The sequence below is a fragment of the Lutra lutra genome, chromosome 10 (assembly GCF_902655055.1).
Source record: "Lutra lutra chromosome 10, mLutLut1.2, whole genome shotgun sequence".
NCBI classification, from domain to species: domain Eukaryota; kingdom Metazoa; phylum Chordata; class Mammalia; order Carnivora; family Mustelidae; genus Lutra; species Lutra lutra.
The window spans coordinates 60,600,305-60,619,817 of NC_062287.1; the positions used below are offsets into that span (position 1 = coordinate 60,600,305).

General features: G+C 42.9%; 1 protein-coding gene across 5 annotated transcripts; it reads left to right on the forward strand.

Annotated features, from left to right (window-relative positions):
* The first annotated feature begins 3,663 nt into the window (after nt 1–3,663).
* TRIM6 (tripartite motif containing 6) lies at nt 3,664–19,311 on the forward strand. 5 transcript variants are annotated; one of them, XM_047690221.1, is made up of 9 exons: nt 3,750–3,896; nt 9,875–10,045; nt 11,101–11,590; nt 12,068–12,163; nt 12,855–13,085; nt 15,589–15,611; nt 16,907–17,007; nt 17,284–17,310; nt 17,525–19,311. In XM_047690221.1, the coding sequence occupies exons 3-9, from the start codon at nt 11,168–11,170 to the stop codon at nt 18,085–18,087; spliced, it is 1,464 nt and encodes a 487-aa protein (XP_047546177.1). In that variant the 5' UTR covers nt 3,750–3,896; nt 9,875–10,045; nt 11,101–11,167; the 3' UTR covers nt 18,088–19,311. The 5 variants fall into 5 exon arrangements, with proteins under 5 accessions (XP_047546180.1, XP_047546177.1, XP_047546178.1 ...); XM_047690222.1 differs by having other exon boundaries at nt 9,875–9,991; XM_047690220.1 differs by lacking the exon at nt 9,875–10,045.
* Nucleotides 19,312–19,513: the final 202 nt, after the last annotated feature.

The following is a 19,513-nucleotide window of genomic DNA, read 5'->3' on the forward strand; positions in this document are numbered from 1 at the left end:
CACCTCCCCTGGAAGACTTCAGAAGTGGGCTGGTGTTGAGTGGAGAAGTGTAGGGGATTTTGCAAGTTTTAAATTGTGACCTGAGCTTGGGGAGAGAGCACAGAAAAGCTGATCTTGGGCCCAAAGTAGCTGTGGAAAGGCCATTGACCAGCAGACCCTGATACTGAAAGCTAAATGGAAGAGGAGAGGCAGCCCTGAAGCCCTGAATAAAGGGATGGGGCCATGAGATGAGAGAGACTGAGAGGCCCACAGCCCACATTTCTCTTTCTCTTCCTGCTCCAGGAGGTAAGCCCAGTTTCTTTCTTTCCTCCTAGCTGCCACCTTCGCCGGACACCTTAAAGATCTACCCAAAATACAAGGAGGTACACTTTCCATTGCTTATAGGATAATAAAATCAATCCCCATAAGGACCCCTGGGTGGCTCAGTCAATTAAGCATCTACCTTCAGCTCAGATCATGAGCCCAGGGTCCTGGGATGGAGCCCCAACCTCCAGCTCCCTGTTCAGTGGGGAGTCTGCTTCTCCCTCTGCCCTTACCCTTGCTTATTCTCTCTCTCAAATAAAAAAATAAAATCTAAAAAACACAAACATGAACAAAACAAAAGAAAAACAACCCATAGAAGATATTTATTGACTGGAAAGTAAACTAGCCGACACATTGCAGGACAAGACCTATTTAGTACCTGACGTGCCGGTTAATTTTAGGCAAACTAATGTAAGTTGAGTTTCTTAGGGTTTCTTTCTAAAGCAGATTTCCATCTTTCACCATCTTTTCTGTGATAAGCTGAATTTTCAGGGGTGAAAACTGAATTGTTAAAGGCCTGTGAGGGTGAGGGGGTGGACTGGGCTTGCGTGAAGTAGGGTTTCAACACTGTGGGAAAATAAGAGAGATCAAGGAAAACTTGTTAAGAGAATTCAAACTGATTTGAAAGATAAAGGACGTTTTTAAAAGAGCAAAGCAGTGTGGCATTTGACGTGGAATTTTGGAGTAGCTAGTCCCTTGAGAGAAATACAAGTCAAAAGAGAAATGCAAATCGTATCAAATGGAATCAGGTATCCGCTCTGATTTATTTATCCTCATGTGGAAAAAAGATTTTGATGATGGGGCTTCCGGGTGGCTCAGTGGGTTAAGCCGCTGCCTTCGGCTCAGGTCATGATCTCAGGGTCCTGGGATGCAGCCTCACTCATGTCAGGTTCCCTGCTCAGTGCTTCTCCCTCTGCCTGCCACTCTGCTTACTTGTGCTCTCTCTCCATCTGCTTACTTGTGCTCTCTCTCCAACTCTCCGTCAAATGCATAACTAAAATCTTAAAAAAAAAAAAGATTTTGATGAAAAGAGTTTTGAGCTAATCCCTATGCTAGATACCATCTTTCCTTTGTATCTTTTCCAGACCTAGATCTTAGACTTCTCCTTTAAAAAAAATTGTTATTGAAGTATAGTTGACATACAATGTCGTATGAGTTTGAGACGTAAAACATAGTGGTTCGACAATTCTTTTGATTACTCAGTGTTCACTACAATAAGTATAGTCACCACCTGCCACCATAGGATGTTATTACATATTATTGACTCTCCTTTATGCTGTACTTTTTCATTCTGTGGCATTTGTTTTGTAGCTGGAAGTGTGTTAATTCCCTTTACCTATTTTGCTTCCCACCGAACACACACCCCAGGCCTTCTTTAATATTGGGGTTCCCTTGAGCTTTCTCTTTGGCCCTTTGCTCTGTTTCTCCCAGGTGCTTTCCCTGGAAGGAGGTGCCTTCGGTGTACTCCTTTGAATATCACTTCATATATCTTCTTACTTGTATTCTTCATCTCTTAAGATGTGAAAGTAAGAAATCTGGATGTATATCTAGAGTTACATATCCTTAATCCTCATGTACACATTATCACCAATTTGTATGGAGAGAAAACAAATTATTTCACAGATCCACTCTCTTTTATCTGAACTCAAGAGCATCTAGTTAAGCATGTTTTCCTCTGTACTAAAGCAATAGCTAGACATTTACTCTCCCTGGATCGAGGCATTTGGTTACTTGCAGACCTCTCTACCCTGCTCACTGCTGCTAGGTGATCTCTTATGTGTCATTTACAAATTCAGAACATGTCATTCCCCACTTGCCCCCTACTATCTCACATCACACACACACACACACACACACACACACACACCCCTGAATAAAACTCTTTAGTGGCTTGTCAGTGATGTTAAGATCACCCGGTGGGGCAAGAATATGGTCCTAGGACAACTGGATATCCATGTGCAAAAGAATAAAATTGGACTTCTATTTCACACAATAAAAATGAACTCAAAATAGGTCATAAACCTAAGTATAAGAGCTAAATCATAAAACTTTAAAAAATATATAAGAGTAAATCTTGATAACCTTGGATTATGTAAAGCCTTCAAAGATATGACAACAAAAGTTTAAGTGACAAAAAATGATGACTTTCAGCAAAATTCAAAATTTGTTCTTCTAAAGGATTCAGTCAAAAAAATGAAGAGACAACCCCTAGCACGGGAGAAAATATTTAGAAATCAGAATTCACAAAGGACTTTTATCTTGAATATATAAACTCTTACTTAATAATAAAATGACAACCCGTTTAAAAAAAAGGGGGGGGGGCTAAATAGACATTTCTCCAAAGAAGATATGCAAATAGCAGTAAAGTATATGAAATGATGCTTAACACCATTAGTCCTTTGGGAAATGCAAATTAAAATACCAGTGAGATACCACTTCACACCTACCAAGATGACTATAAAAGTCATAATAACAAATACTGGCAAGGATGTGGAGACATTAGAACCCTTTACACTGCTGGTGAGAATGTAAAATGGTGCAGTCACTGTGGAAACAGTCTGGAAGATTCTCAAGAGTAAATACATAATCTGGCAATTCTATTCTTAGGTATATGCCCAAGAAAAACAAAAAGCTTATGTTAAAAACAAAACAAAAAACAAACTTGTAAAAGAAAATTCATAGTCACATTATTCATAAAAACCAAAAGCAGAAACAATCCTAAATACCTAAAACCTGATGAAATGGTAAAGAAAATGTGGAAAATCCATACCATGGAATGTTATTCAGCCATCAAAGGAATAAAGTACTCACACACATGCAACAATAATGAACTGTAAAAATAATATGCTAGGTGAAAAAATTCATGTTGCCCAACTCTTCTGTCCTGACTTTTATCTTGAGATCCCCCGCCCCCAATCAGCCTCTCTGCAGGCCCTCCTCCCCCAACCCACCTTCCCAAACCAGGTCAGGTTCATTTTCTAGGTTCCCTGGGGTCAAAAGCTTGCCCTTCCTTTTCTTCTCAAAAGTCTCTGTGCCTTTGAAACATTATAGTTCAGATCTCGGGCTTCATAAGCTTTGCATATATTCACAAGGACGTAAAAACCCATATATACGGTCTCTCATAGGGTTCATAGGTCACATAGGTTAAAATCTTGGTATAATTTTTAAAGTTAACGATGTTTTTGCAAAACATACCATTATGATGCGAAATGATTATCTTTACCTACTCGTTTAAATTTGGATATTCTTTATTCAGACATTTTAATCAGGCGTATTTTCGGTGTTCCTCAACACTGACACGAAGTCGGAAAACCCAAGGGATGACCACTTGCAAACGCCATCTGCGGCGTTCAGGTGTTCTCCTTGGCCCCAGGACGTGCGGCGCACAGGTAGGCGGAACAGCGCCCCCGCCCGCAGGTGGGGCCCGCGGGACCACACCCCTGGATTGCAGGACCCGTGCGGCGCTGGACTGGCGGGCCCTATCAGCAGCCCTCGCCCTCCCTCGCCCCGCCTCTGGGCCCGGAGTCTCTCGGCTGGGGTGGAGGAGTCCGCTGCGGTGTGACCTCGGCTCCGATCCAGGCCCCAGAGCCCAGGTTAGTGAGCCAGTCTGTTCTCTGGCCAGCCACTGTTGTCCGCGCAGGTTCTGGGAGTTCGACCCGCCCTGCACGCTGGGTTGCGGGGTTCTCGGGGTTCGCGGGTGAACAGGAGTGAGGGAGACCTCTGCGGTTTTGAGTTGACTGACTTTTTCATGGGAGCTCCTCAGGCCAGGCTCCTCCTGGCTCGGGACCCCGGGGGTGGTCTGTGCAAAGGGTCGTGACAGGGGACCGCAGGAGGTAGGGGAGGCAGTCCTGAAAGTTTTTTGAGTTCGGGAATGCGTGCAAACCATGGGACTGGCGTGGATTCCGAGGTCAGCATCCCCTCCCCCATCTCTGCCTCTCTGCCCCAGGAAGTGACACCGCTCATCCTCCACCCGGGAGGCCCTGACCTCTCCCCGGGGAGCAGGAGGGTGAGGCTTCCGCCCTCGCCGGACCTGAGGGTCTGTTCCAAGGCCGGGTCCTCGAGCCCTGCGTTTCAGGGAAAGGAGCAGGCCCACACGCCCCAGGTCCTCACAGTCTACCCAAAACTACTGGGAGTCTTGACCACCTGGGGCTGCTCCCATCTGGATCCTCTAGGGCTTCTCATTCTGTCGGTATGCCGGTTACAGGGAGACGTCTGCCCTTCTGTGACGGGCCACTAACTGTCGCTCCTGGCAGAGGTTAGAGAGCAGTAAAAGATGCGGTACCTTCGCTTTCCGAGCTTATGATATAGATCATTTTATTTTTATTTCCTTTTCATCCTTCTGACACTAATCTCTTGGAGCTTCCGTTTTTTTTTCTTCTATCTGTAAAATGGACACAGTAATATTTATACCCTAGAGTTTTGGTGAGAATAAAGTGAGGGAGAGGTTTAACATGGGCGACTGCCTGACAAAGTGTAAATTAAGTCTTTATTCTTGAAAAAGTCAATGCTGAGCTTTTAAAAAATTGCCAAAAAAAATTTTTTTTGCAAGAATAGAGCGGGGAATAAAATGTGTTAAAATGCACTATGGTAAAGAAGAGTATAACCAACATCTAAAGAAATGAAAGTATAATAAGAGTTTTAAAAATTTGGAATTGCAAGTGGAATATCACAAGTGCAGGGGAAAAATAATAATTTTGTGAATTAGCCATTAAAAAAAAAAAACAGTGGACTGTCTAAAACTCAGGGAAAAGAAAACTTGTGCAGGACAGTATTTTAAGAAATTGCAAAGTTATTTAATTGTACGTTTCTGAAGTTGATGGGATAGAGATTCTTTTGAAGTAAATTTTAAAAAGAATTTGAGACTGATTTTGTTCCAGTTCCAGTATTTATCAAGTGTCATCTGTTAGATAACCATTCCAGATAATAGATTAAAATAGAATATAACCCTACACAAAGAATATAACCCTACACAAACCCTACAAAAAAAAAAAAATACAGTTATTCCCTAAGTACAAGAAACTAAACTCTCTTATAAATGCAGCTTCTACCTGTTTAGGTTTTTTACCATATTTTCAGTAGAGCTCCCAGCTGGTGGGTAGACTGCCCATCTTATTTCTAACTCATTCTGAGGCCCCATCCTGGGCTAGCTTGTAGTATTTCTTGCCCTGTCACTGACTTTTATTCTGAAGCCATTTGATATTGAATTCTAAGCTTCCGTTGGAGTGGATGCTTCTGATCTAACTAGGAGCTTATCCTCTGACTTTTCCTCCCCACCCCACCCCCCCTTCTAGCTGTTTTGCCCCCAGATTGCATCTGCCTGGGAAGGACGTGCCTTTACGTAAGACAGGGCTTCTGAAACCTTGCTGTGCATAGATGTTACCTAGAGATCTTTATTGACTTGCAGAAACTGAATTGTCCAGGATGAGGCTAAGATTCTGCGTAAAGAGCTCCAGGGATGCCAATGCTGATAGTCAGCAGACCACCAGACATTCTTTTTCAGGCATCTGCTTCTGATTTAATAGTTCACCAGGACATGAATTTGGGCTCTTTTCATTTGCAGATTTGATCCACAGGGCTCTGGCATTTCAGCCTCTGGGATCTGCTCTCCTCCCACAGCCAGGTTGTCATCTCTCCGTCTGACCACACTGCTCTTGAGACAGGCTTTCCTGGGAGACTGAATTGACCCGCCTTGGCTCCTTTGGGGTGCGCTCTGGTGTCTTGGGTAGTGAGCAACAGCTACTAAACATGCTAACTGTATGCTTCCCTCCACAATTTCTTCCTTTCTGCAGCCTCAGCTTTATACCCTCTGACAAGACACATGAACTCTTTCAGCAAAAATCTTTCTCTGTCCTGAATATCTATAGTACTGCATTAGATGGAAAAGAAATACAGAAATATAACAGGACCACATTTATCATTTTAAATTTTCCAGTGGCCTCATTAAAAAGAAGAAACAGGTGAAATTGATTTGAATATATTTTACTTAACTTAGTGCATCAATAATATAAAATATTAGGATGTGTTATCAATATAAAAGGTGTTAGTGATATGTTTTAGATTATTTTTTCTAACAAAATCTTTTGAAATCTGGTGTGTATTTTATACTTAAAACATCTCATTTTTTGACTAGCCACGTTTCAGGTGGCTACAATATTAGACAGCTCAGTTCTAATTTATGCTTAGAAGATCAGAAAGACAAGCCTTTAACTTTTCTCAATGTTTCTTTGTTCTGTTTTTGTAGTAATCAGCTCTAATGAGCTATAATTTACATCTATAAAATCAATTTTAGGGCGCCTGGGTGGTTCAGTGAGTTAAGCCTCTGCCCTCCGCTCAGGTCATGATCTCAGGGTCCGTGGTTGAGCTCTCTGCTCAGTGGGGAGCCTGCTTCCCTCTCTCTCTTTCTGCCTGCCTCTCTGCCTACTTTTGATCTCTCTCTGTCAAATAAACAAACAAAAAATCTTTTTTAAAAAAAATCAATTTTAAAGCATACAATTCTGTGAGTTTTGTTTCATATACAGTTGTGCAACTGCCAACACAACCATTTATAAAGGTCATTTCCATCACCCCCAAAAGTTCCTTGTGTCCTGATGCAGTTAATCCCCTTCTCACAACCCTGGGCTTTGGCATCCACTAGTCTGTTTTCAAATAGCATAGTTTTATTTTTTCTAGGATTTCATATAAATGGAACCATACAATAACTTTTGATATCTAGCTTCTTTCCTTTTGTATCATGCTTTTGAGACTTATCTTGTGTAAGTATCAGTTCCATTTTATTGTTTGGTAATATACCATTTTATGGAATATACCACAATCTTTTCATTTATCAGTTAATGGTTTTATGGATTATTTCCAGTTTTTGGCTGTTAATGATTTGCATCTATGAGGCAGAAATGCCCTGTGTCCTGTCCTGTACATGAAGGTCACAACTGAGACCCCAGGGCTAGTGTGTCTTCAATGAGGTGGTGCATTTGTGAGTTGGCTCTTCTTTAATGTCCCTGAGAAGAGTCCAGCTAAGTAGCAGAGCAAATGGTTCCCAAGGAAAGTGATTAAATGCAGAAACACATACTCACTCACTCTATACACACGTAGATACATACATAAGAAAAAATGTCTAAAAAATTCTCACTGTGATTTAAGACAATGGTAATATAATTGCACAACTGAAAATATCTAATAATGAGAATAAAATAGTGTTTTTCAATGAGGGCATCTATCTTAATTCAGCACAAACAGTAAAGTTAGAGTACGTTCTAGGATCTCAAGTTGTATAGTTAGAGAAGCTTCTAACTTTCTTTTTTTTTTTTTTTAATTTAATTTTATTTTTTCAGTCTTCCAAGATTCATTGTTTATGCACCACACCCCAGTGCTCCATGCAATACGTGCCCTCCTTAATACCCACCACCAAGTTCACCTAGCCCCCATCCCCCTTCCCTCTAAAACCCTCAGTCTATTTCTCAGAGTCTGCAGTCTCTCATGGTTTGTCTCCCCCTCTGATTTCCCCCAACTCACTTCCCCTCTCCTTCACCCAATGTCCTCCATGTTATTCCTTATGCTCCACAAGTAAATGACCATATGATAACTGACTCTCTCTGCTTGACTTGTTTCACTCAGCATAATCTCTTCCAATCCCGTCCATGTCCATGTTGATAACAAAAGTTGGGTATTCATCCTTTCTGATGGAGGCATAATATTCCATTGTGTATATGGACCATATCTTCTTTATCCATTCGTCTGTTGAAGGGCATCTTGGCTCTTTGCACAGTTTGGCAACTGTGGCCATTGCTGCTATGAACATTGGGGTACAGATGGCCCTTTTCACTACATCAGTATGTCTGGGGTAAATACCCAGCAGTGTACTTGCAGGGTCATAAGGTAGTCCTATTTTTAATTTCTTAAGGCATCTCCACACTTCTTAACTAATCCTTTCCACAGGCAAATGGAGACAACTAACTCAGGTCAAGCTCTCTCACATTGTCCTTAAGTGCCATCTAATTAAATCTTGTTATGAATTTTAATAGTGGATTTTTCTCCTAGTTCCAAAAGAAGTAAGAAGAAATGAAAAGGGGTAAGAAAGTAATTCATAAATTCTTATAACAGATACTTATGAAAAGCTTTCTCTCCACCAGACTGTTCTCTGCATTGGCTTAGGTAATTATCACAACTATACTCCTAAGGGAGGAATTGATCTCAGCAATGCACAAAAGACGGAGCCACATCTCAGATCGGTAATCATTCCAGTGTTCTAAAACTAGATCAATATATTTAGGATTTAGACCTGGGTCTACGTTGCTCTAGCACCAGTGACTTTTCTGCCCTACACTGCCAGGAAAAAGAAAGCAGCTTAGGTCTGTATGATGTGCTGCCAGGAAGGAAGCAGAGCGGGACTGTGGAGGGAGCCTACAGATATCTTAGGAAGAGCTGTTGGGTGCTTTTAAGTGCTAAGAAGAATGGAGCTATCGTATGAATCAGCGCAGCAACGTCACGGCCTGAGTGCCCTTGCAGGTGGTGTGGGTAGCGTGAAGAAAACATTCCCTTTAAGAACCAGATGGGTTCCTGGTTAATAACCTGAGACTGGGAGGTGCATAAAATTGGATTGTAATCTTTACTTTGTCACTTACTCACTCTGAGACTTTTGGCAGTTAAATACCTTCTTAAGAAATTCATTTTGGGGGGCGCCTGGGTGGCTGAGTGGATTAAGCCTCTGCCTTTGGCTCAGGTCATGATTTCAGGGTCCTGGGATCAACCCCGAATCAGGCTCTCTGCGGGGAACCTGCTTTGCCTCTCTCTGCCTGCTGCTCTGCCTACTTGTGATCTCTCTCTGTGTCAAATAAATAAACAAACTTTTTAAAAAAAGAAAAATTCATTTTTCACCTTCATAAAATAGGTGTTATTAAACTTCCCTTATAGAATTATTGTGGGATTTGCTTTTTTTACAGTATGCTTTTTTTACAGTTCATCCATTGCCTAGCACTTAAGAAGTGATCAGAAAATGGTACTGGTGATGATTTTCCGTTTTCCTGTTACTGTTCTTAAAACAAATACCTTCATACATTATCTCCCCACTCCAGCCACAAAACCATGCTTGACTCTCCAGTCTTTTCCCACAAGCACACATCTTCCTGGGGTCCTACACTAGAATGCCTGTGGCCTTCACCGCCACACCTTTCCTTCCTCCCCTTTCCCCCCAGCGCACAGGTCCCTGTCAAAGTTTATGACGGGCCGTGTTGAAATTTCATCAAACAGAACCTTTCTCATTCCACATTCCTAAAGCCCTGGGTCTGTGTTTGACTTTTACTACTGTTACCACCGAATGTCTGGTCAAAGTTCTGAGGTTGAGGACGGGGCCTTGAGCTAGGACTGTGGACATGTTAGGTTCTGCCAACTCTGTGACTTACAAGATGTTTGATTTTATAATGTCATTCATATCTATTGTTTTATCAGAGAGCCACAAATACTCTTATTTATTTGGAGTTTTTCTGTGAGGGATAAGGAAAGCAGGGAAATGGGAGTTTTAAATCGCAACTAGGTATCAGAGATTACCTCAGGGTTATTATGATCATTGTTTTTTCAGTGTGTCTGGGAAGGTGACCATGATGGATGAGAGGGCCCCATGAGGAGCAGAACTCTGAGAAGCTGCAAGTGTCTTCACAGTAAAAGGATTCTCATGGGAAAGCTCATGACAAAGGAGGTTCTAGATGTTCATTCCTCAAAAGTTGAGGACCTTAACACACTTGAAACTAATGTAATACCGTATGTTAACTCTACGGGCATTAAAATTTAAAAAGAAGTTGAGGACTTGCGTGTAGATACTGCTATTTCTGAGGATACGGTACTGAACAAAAACAGAACAGTCTCTGATTCCTAGAGCTTATATTCTAGTGGGAGGATTCAGGCAACAAAAGATATACATTAGGTAGTGATAAAAAGAAAAATCAAGCATATGGAGAGTGACTGTGTGGGTGGCCAAGCTTTAGTTAGGCTACACAGAGCCATCTCTGCCGATAAGGGAGTGGGTAAGGAGATGTGGAATGAAGTCACTGAGTCAGGTGGAGATTCGGGTGAAGGGTCTTTCTTGAGGAAGTAACAGCAAGTATAAATATCTGGAGGCAGCACTGTATTTTGGTGCTTTTATTTTTTTTAATTTTTTTTAAATTTAATTTTATTTTTTCAGTGTTCCAAGATTCATTGTTTATGCATCACCCCCAGTGCTCCATGCAATACATGCCCTCCTTAATACCCACCACCAGGCTCACCCAAACCCCTACTCCCCTCCCCTCCAAAACCCTCAGTTTGTTTCTCAGAGTCCACAGTCTCCATGGTTTGTCTCCCCATCTGATTTCCCTGAATTCACTTTTTTCCTTTCCTTCTCCTAATCTCCTCCATGTTATTCCTTATGCTCCACAAGTAAGTGAAAAACTGTAGTGAAAAGAAGGGCCGTATGTACCCCAATGTTCATAGCAGCAATGTCCATGATCACCAAACTGTTTCATTGCTTTTAACACTAAGGTTGTATGAGAAAAGATCAAACAGATGGTGGCTCACTCAAGGCCACTTCTCTCATGGGCTTCACTTGGTCCCTCCATCTACCAAGAGTGAAGGAAAATCAATCCTTGTTCTGATGCGGGTAGAAATTGATGTCTAATATGAGCTGGGGATAAATAACATGTTTGAAGCTTGAATAAGAAGCCCTTGTGACCCCAGGTATCTGGCCTGTTTGTCCAGGATACTCAGCAACCTTTTATTGACACTCGTTTCTTAACCTGAACCTTTTTTTTTTTTTCCCCCTCACCTACCCAGGATTCTGTAAGCAAGAAACACTTTAGAAATTCTGGCTGGGCAGGCAGGAGCCAGGAGAGAAGCTACAATGACCTCAGCGCTCCTGGTGGACATACGAGATGAAGTAACCTGCCCCATCTGCCTGGAGCTCCTGACAGAGCCCCTGAGCATAGACTGTGGCCACAGCTTCTGCCAGGCTTGCATCATGGGGAATAGCACAGAATCGGTGATGGGCCAAGATGGGGAAAGCAATTGTCCTGTGTGCCAGACCAGCTACCAGCCTGGGGACCTGCGGCCAAATCGACACCTGGCCAACATAGCGGACAGGCTCCGAGAGGTGGTGTTGGGCCCCGGGATGCAGCTGGAGGGGATTCTCTGTGTGCACCATGGAGAGAAACTCCAGCTGTTCTGTAAGGAGGATGGGAAGCTCATTTGCTGGCTTTGTGAGCGGTCTCAGGAGCACCGAGGTCACCACACGGTGCTTATGGAGGAGGTTGTCCACGAGTTCCAGGTAAGATTCCAGAGGGAAGGCAGGGAGGAGCAGGGCCCTTGGCAGGAGAGTGTAACTTTTCTCCATGCTGTAATCTCATTTCTTTGGTTTTCCCATTTGCCTAGAGGATAAACCTAGAAAATGCCCTCCTGCCCAAGAGTAGAGACTTTATCTCTTCCTTGCCGCTTAAGACCTGCTCCGCATGAGTACAGGTTGCTGCAGAGGGTAACTAGGGGGCTCGGTGGTTGAGTGTGGGGGATATGGTGGTGGTGAGTGGAAAGTCCTGCATGGACAGGTTCCCTGGGAGGAAAGAGAATCCACCAAAGCCCATTGGCTTTTTATGCACACCCCCTGTGCATAAAAGAGCCTTAGGCCTTCTTATTTCTCAGTCCAGCAGGACAGGCTTCCGAGGTCAGCATACCCTCCCCCCCATTCACTACGTTCTGAGCACAGAGATGAGGTAGTGCTTGACCCTGCTTGCCCTGATGTTTCTTTAAGGAGAAGTTCCAGGAGTCTCTGAGGAAGCTGAGGCTAGAGCAGCAGGAAGCTGAGAGACTGGCCGCGGTTATCATAAGGAAGAGGACATCCTGGAAGGTAAGAAGGATTCTTCTGAAGGTCTGAAGGTGTCCTGGGAGAAGAATTGGGGCAGGGCATGGGAGTCTGGGTCCTATCTCTTCCTAATTTGGCTGGCAGAGCTTCTCTTTGCATAATCCTTCACTGCAGCCCTTCCCAACAAGGGTGTTATTCATGGCGCAAGGATAGAGAAGGGGGAATTAGAGAATGAATATATCAAAAAGGAATTCGGGTTTTTAAAGATACTTACATAGGAGGGGAACCGTGGCCATTGGCAGCCGGCAATTCCTGATTCCAGACCTTGTTCTACAGTTGGAAGTTCTGAAAGCTCCCGGAAAGACAGGTCACACACCAGCTTATCATTCCCACATGGGTACTCAAAATTGGAAGGGGAGATGGATGCAGAGGCCCAGGAGGCTGGGGAGGCAGCTTTAAATCTAGACCTCCCCTGGGAGCCACAGTCTATGTCTTAGAGTCCTAGATAAGGTAGCATGGGGCTCATGGTTTGGGAAGAGCTGAAGAGAGAGCAGAAGGAAAGAACAGGTTCTGAGGGACTTCCTTCCCATCTCTGCTCCTCCTTTCCTGGTGAAACCTGGCCAGGAGAGCAGCGCTGAGCCTGACCCTCCACCCCCTGCCCACCCCCAGCCCAGTTCGAGAGCAGAGACCCTAGCTCAGCAGATGAGCAGGCTTTTTCTCTTGCATGTTCCCAAAGAATCAGATGGAACCCGAGAGACACAGGATCCAGACAGAGTTTAATAAGTTGAGAAGCATCCTAGACAAAGAGGAGCAGCGACAGTTGAAAAAGCTGGAGGAGGAAGAGAGGAAGGGGCTGAGTATTTTAGAAGAAGCTGAGAATGAGCTGGTCCGGCAGAGCCAGTCACTGAGGGAGCTCATCTCTGATCTGGAGCTTCGGTGTCAGGGGTCAGCGGTGGACCTGCTGCAGGTAAGGCTCGTGAGGAGCCCCTAGTCTGAGAGTCATGGCAAAGGGAGACCAACATTCCTTCCCTTCATGCATGTGGTTCATGACCTGGTAGGGGCAAGAAAAAGATTTATTTGGCCCTGGTGTGCTTCTTGCCTATTAAACCATATGGAGGTCATGGGTAAAACATAGGATGATTAAAGTACAAATGCTTGGGGACTGTCTCATTTTTATTTATTAAATACAAAGTGTAGTCCAAAAGTTTATTTGTTACTGTGGAGATCTGTTATACCCACTGATGTTCTAGAGCAACATTTCTGAATCTCAACACTACTGATACTTTGAGCTGGAAATTCGTTGCCATGAGGGGCTGCCCGGTACCTTGTAGGATGTTTGGCAAGCCTCCCTGGCCTCCACGTACTGGATGGATGTCAGTAGCATCTCCCCTCAGCTGTGACAACCCAGAATCTTCCAGATATTGTCAGATGTCCCTGTGGGGTAGGTACATAATCCTCTCTCCCCCTGTTGGGATTCACTGGCCATGTGGTACCTGTTGTCTCTGAGGCTGTGTTGGGATTTGTCGGGTACTTTTTACCCCAGCTTAGTCACAGACAAACACACATCAGGCTCAAGTACTTAGAGATTCTGTATGTCATCATCATTCCTTCTTTGCTTTCACTCTCTCCTCTTGGGCGGAATCATTTAATATGTTGTAATAGAAGTATAAACAGGTCTTCTTAAGGCACAAAAAAGGCTGGGCTTTGGGGTGTGTGTGTATATGTGTGTGCATGTGTGTTCACTAGGAGGGTGCAAGGTGTCAAATTTGGACAGATTTGATGCAGGAGCTTGAACAGAAGTTGAAATCTTTTCAGGTGTTTTCTGCGTAGAGTGAATGGTGTGACTGATGGTGGAGACAGGATGTATTTTGTAACATTCTGGAAACTTCAGGCTATTCCTTACTTTCTTGCTTTCCTCTTGCTCTCCCTTTGTTGGTAGAATAATCAGTTCTTTACTTATTCTTGGGCCCTGGCGTTGGGGTCATGAAGAAGCTACACTCTACCTATTGGGGCTTTTCTCACACGTTGCTTCTGGTTTCCAATCTTCGTTTTATTCCTCTTGCCCTTTTTCTTCAGCTTGGGTATTGGGTTACCCTAACGCTTCTCCCTGCCCCATTCTAGCCCCTCCACAGATTTTTCAAGCTGTAAAAATTGCTCCGTAGGTGCAGAGATCATCAGTTTGCATGATTTCACCCAGGTCCCTGTCGAGACCCTCACACCTCTTCATATGACTGCCCAGTGGGTCTTTTAACTTGAGTGCTGTTTCACCATCAGGTTTTCTAGAGCTCACCCAGCACACTATCTTCCTCCTCTTCTCCATATCTGTGTGACTTTGTTGCTTGTTAAGATTTGATAACCGATGGAAGTCTGCAGCTCTCAAGTTTCAGTGTGACCCTTGAGAATAAAGTTAATGGAAGAGAAGGAGCCAAGAAGTGGCCCCAGATTGGCCATTTGAGTTCCTCTGTACAACCATGCCTGAAGGCTGATGCATCCTGGATATTCGGTATAAATTGACACATCTACCCCCTTTGCTGCTTTCTGTATTCAAGCCGTTTGAGCTGTGTTTCTGTCAAATGCCGCTGAAAATAGCTCCAACACAGAGAAAATAATTATTCCTGTGTTGTGTAGATCAAGCCTTTTCTTCAGTCAGTGTGGTGTGTAGAGCAGAAGTCAGGGAGACCAAGGGGGAGGCCATGAGGTAGTTTTGCTCTAGGGAGGCTGGCGGTGGCAGTAATGACAGTGAAGAGCAGGTGGCTAGAAGATGGGGACTGGCTTTGTTTGAGATGGGACATCAGGGTGAATAGAAGGTAGTTTTTAGGATCACGCTTTGTCTGAATTTAGTGATTAAATGCATGGTGGCAGCACTGAGGGAGATTAAAGGAAAGAGACCTCACAGTTGTAGGAAAAGTAAGGATTTTTTTGTTTTGTTTTGTTTTGTGTTGTTTTTTAAATGTCTTGATTTTGTGGTGCCTGTGGCTCATTTGCTGGCATATGTGAGAGAGATCTGAGCAGAAGGACAGGTTTGGGAATCATGAACATGGGTGTGTTGAAATCAAGACAACTGGATGAAGTCAGCAAGGGTAGCATAAACGGTGAGAAGAAGTGAAGTTTGAGAAATAACCACTTTTAAGGCTCTTGAATCTTGAGATCGCAACATCTCATCTTTGAGAATGGCAGCATCTCAAAGACAGAAATTATGGCTTAATCATGTGGGATTCTCTAGTGCTAATAGATGATGCAAATATACACACTCTGTCATCAAAATAAAGGTACCAATGAATGAGTTCAATCATCTCCCAACATCTCTACGTAGGGTCTCAGGGACAGTCTACTCTGAGTTTGTATTCTACTTTGTGGCCTCCATTTTGGGTCCATCTTTATTCCCATCATACCATGAGGTGGTGGGATTGGGATAAGGAACATGGATGAACCTATTACTTCCTGACTTAACATTTCTCTTTACTTCCTAGGATGTGAGTGATGTCATGAAAAGGTATGTTTAGGAGAGAATACAGGGTGGTTCCCTTGGGTTGACAAAAGATTCCTATTCCCATAGAGTTATCTTATGGTCGGTGGAAAAGTAAAGAAGAAAAATCACAAGGCAGGGAAGGTTTAGGACTGTGATGTCATGAGTTGCTCATCTTGAGAATTTTTGAGTTCCCTGAAATAAAGGGAATTACCTAGTTTCTATGGTAAGAGAATTTGGGGTAATTTTGGGGGAGATGGACACAAATTGGGGACAGTAGTGTTCTTAAGAATAAGATTTGCAGTATCACTAACTCCTGTAGTAGCCCATGATGCAACCCTTTGCTACAAAACTACCTGTTTCCAGCCCTGATTTTAGTAGCTTTTAGTATTTTATTGGGGAACTTTCCCATCTGTCTTTCCAAGGTCCAAGAATCAGTGCCTCGGTCATTTGCTTTCAATTTCCCTTTCTCTCTTGGCTTTAGAAGAGTCCTGCCTTGCCACCTATTTTTCCTCAGACGTCCCATTTTTCTCAGTTCCAGTAAAAACATAGACATGAGGTCTTGAGAAGATTGGTTTTGGCCCTGGAACAAAAACATGTTCTCTTCTCTGTCCCATACTCTAGAATCTCATCCATCAAGGTGACCTCTGAGGTTCCCCACACACCTGGCACCTTTAAGCTTCTCACAGACACATGAAATATGGAGCCTGTTGTCTCTGAAGTGTTCACTCATGGTTTAGAGGTGAAGATGTCTCCTTTCTCCAACTGGCATGATACTCCCAGAGACAGTGCCTCCTCAAACACTGTTCTGGAGGCCTTTGTCCCTAGGCCTTTGACAGATCTTAAGGCCTAACCTCACTGTTCAGAAGGAAACCCTTTACTCAGTACTCTCAGAGTCCCAGCAAGCAGGTTCCTGGTATTCTCCCTGTCAACACACACATCTCCAGCCCCTTACACTAGACCCTTAAGATGGTACTGACTGTAAGTATTTAGTATCTTTCTTAGAGTTAGCAAAAGATTTCCTAGTGATTGTTTAATTTTATATAATCTTAGGATGTAGAGAGAGAGAAGGGGAATGGTATTTTACAAAAACAAAACAATCTTTTGCAGGATTAGATCTTATCAAAGTTTGCACAGATGGTGAGAAGCTAGTTTCTAGTCTAGGTCTTCTGGTCCCAGTGCCAGAGCTCTTTGCAGACAGATGTTAATTTTCTTCAAGAAAGAATGCTGAAGTTCTCCCACGGGCTTGGTCAATGAGGGGATGGATGTTGGAGAAACCCAAGGCCAGCAGTGTAGGATATTCATAGGTCTGTTCTCTCTAGAAGTGAGTTCTGGACCCTAAAGAAGCCAGAAGCTCTCCCTACTAAGCTGAAGAGTATGTTTCGAGTTCCAGATCTGAAAAGAATGCTGCGAGTGTTCAGAGGTGAGGAGATTCAGGGGACAGCTTTTTGGAGGTGGAATTATTGTAACATAAGCAATAAATAGAATAGAGTATAGAGTTGGTGTTTGGGAGTAGTGGTGCAGGGAAAGGACAGGGAGAGAGGGACATTCAATGCTGAAGAAGATGCAGTTCATACTTAAGGGGGAACCAAGATGGCCAGCTTGCATCCTTATAGAATTCCCTACCTCACCCCTCAACCAAGCAGACCTGACCTATGTCCATTCTGTACAATGTAATTGACTCTATTTATCGTTACAGAACTGACGGATGTCCAGAGCTATTGGGGTAAGTAGCAACCATGGCATCTTTGAGCTGACATGTCCTTATCCTTCCTCATATGCTCCCCCCTGGACATACCACACACTCTGTTACAAGGTGTTAATACCATCTCTCCATTGCCCCACATAGTTCCAATTCCTCCACTTCTGTGTTTCCTCTTCTCAGTGTCTTAAAACCCTGTACCCATTGTCATCTGCTGATTTTGTACCTTTTCCCACAGTGGACGTGACTCTGAATCCACACACAGCTAACTTAAATCTTGTCATGTCTAAAAACCGAAGACAGGTGAGATTTGTGGGTGCCAAGCTGTCTGGGTCTTACCTGGAAGAGCATTATGACTGTGGTATCCTGGGCTCTCAGCACTTCTCCTCTGGGAAACATTACTGGGAGGTGGATGTGACCAAGAAGACTGACTGGATCCTAGGGGTATGCTGTAATTCAGTTGACTCTACATACTGTTTCAACCAGTTTACGAACAATCGGAATGTTTACTCCAGATACCAACCTCAGAGTGGCTACTGGGTGATCGGGCTGCATCATAAACATGAATATAGAGCCTATGAGGAGTCTTCCACTTCCCTGCTCCTCTCCATGATGGTGCCCCCTCGCCGTGTTGGGGTTTTCTTAGACTATGAGGCCGGCACTGTCTCCTTTTATAATGTCACGAACCATGGCTTTCCCATCTACACCTTCTCTAAATATTACTTTCCTACCACCCTTTCTCCATATTTTAATCCTTGCAACTGTGTAGTCCCAATGACCCTGCGTCGGCCAAGCCCTTGAACGTTCCTCTGTCTGCATCCAGATCTGAGCAGGATCCTTCACTCTGAGATTCATCTGTACCTCAGTCTCTCCTTTCTGAACTTCCATTTTCTCGTATTCTTACATCTTTCCCTTCAGACATTTGCTCAGCACCAAAATATACCCAGAGGTGATAGTTAACATCCCTAATTAATTACAGATCTTGGGATGGGTTGGGGGGTCGCTTTCAACATGTTACCATTAAGCATGATATTTGACGGAGTTTTTTTTGTTGTTGCTGATTCATGGGAGCAAATTCAGCAGGTTCTTTTCTATTAATTTGCTGTACTTTTTGGTACTGAATAGAAAATTGAATTTTAGCAGATAGTATCTATAATTATTGAGATAATCCTTTGTCATTTTTATTCTATAACTGGAATACATTGATTTGTTTCCATTTTTAAGTGTAACACCAAGCCCTAGAATAAATCACTGTTCTTCATATGCAATATTGGATTTGTTTTTGCTAATACATTGTTTAAGTTTCATTTCTATGTCCATTTATGAAAAAAATTGACCTGCATTGTAACATTGTTGTCAGTTTTTATAAAATGCAATAAATAAGCAAAGAAATTACTGTATTTCTGCATAAGTATATTTAGGATAGAGTGCTAAAAAGCATTATACAAGTTAACTTTGGTGGATTTAAATTCAAAGAAAGAAATCTTAACTTCCATTTTCACTGCAACCTTCATGGATTTAAAAATTTAAGGGTAGTAATTGAAAATTTAAAACAAATTCTCCCAGATTCACTGAAGTAGATAAAGGGGAGAAGAAAATGATCACTCCAATACAGATTTTTCTCCCAGAATGGGAGGGAAACATACAAAGAAAATATAAAGTGGTTTTAGGAAGAGAATGAGTTTTTCGGGCTTCACGGCCTATCTTTATGCTCAAACGTGAACAGCTTGTGGGTGAGCTGCTATGACTTTGCTAGAGGTGGTGTATGCTTTTGAGCCAGTTCTAGAAGAAATTAGGAGGTGGATGTGAGTGTGGAAACAAATATCAAGGAGTCAACTAGAGCTGCTGTCCAGTATGGTAGCCAAGAGCTACCAGTGGCTATTGAGTACTTCAGATGTGACTAGTCTGAATTGAAGTGTGCTTTATGTATAAAATGCACATCTGACTTTGAAGACTTAATTTTAAAAAACAATGTAAAATATCTTCTAGCTTTTCTGTTGTAGATTGCAATGATAATATTTTGCATATTCTGGATTAAAAAATACATATTAACTTCACCAGTTTCATTTTGCTTTTTAGATACTAGAAAATTTAAAATTACATGTGGCTTATATTGTCTTTCTATTGGACAGCTCTTTCTGTAATGCAGTCTCTATCCTTACCAGGGCCCTAGTGTGGGGCAGATAGTTTCATCTCTTTACAGACCCCTTACCCTTCTGAGCTATTT

What these genes read in the sequence shown, in the direction of transcription:
- TRIM6 (XM_047690221.1), top strand. Translation starts at nt 11,168, where the DNA reads ATGACCTCAGCGCTCCTGGTGGACATACGAGATGAAGTAACCTGCCCC. An exon ending in GTGAGTGATGTCATGAAAAG is followed by an intron (nt 15,612 to 16,906) that starts GTATGTTTAGGA and finishes TGTTCTCTCTAG; the next exon opens with AAGTGAGTTCTGGACCCTAA. An exon ending in GGATGTCCAGAGCTATTGGG is followed by an intron (nt 17,311 to 17,524) that starts GTAAGTAGCAAC and finishes CTTTTCCCACAG; the next exon opens with TGGACGTGACTCTGAATCCA.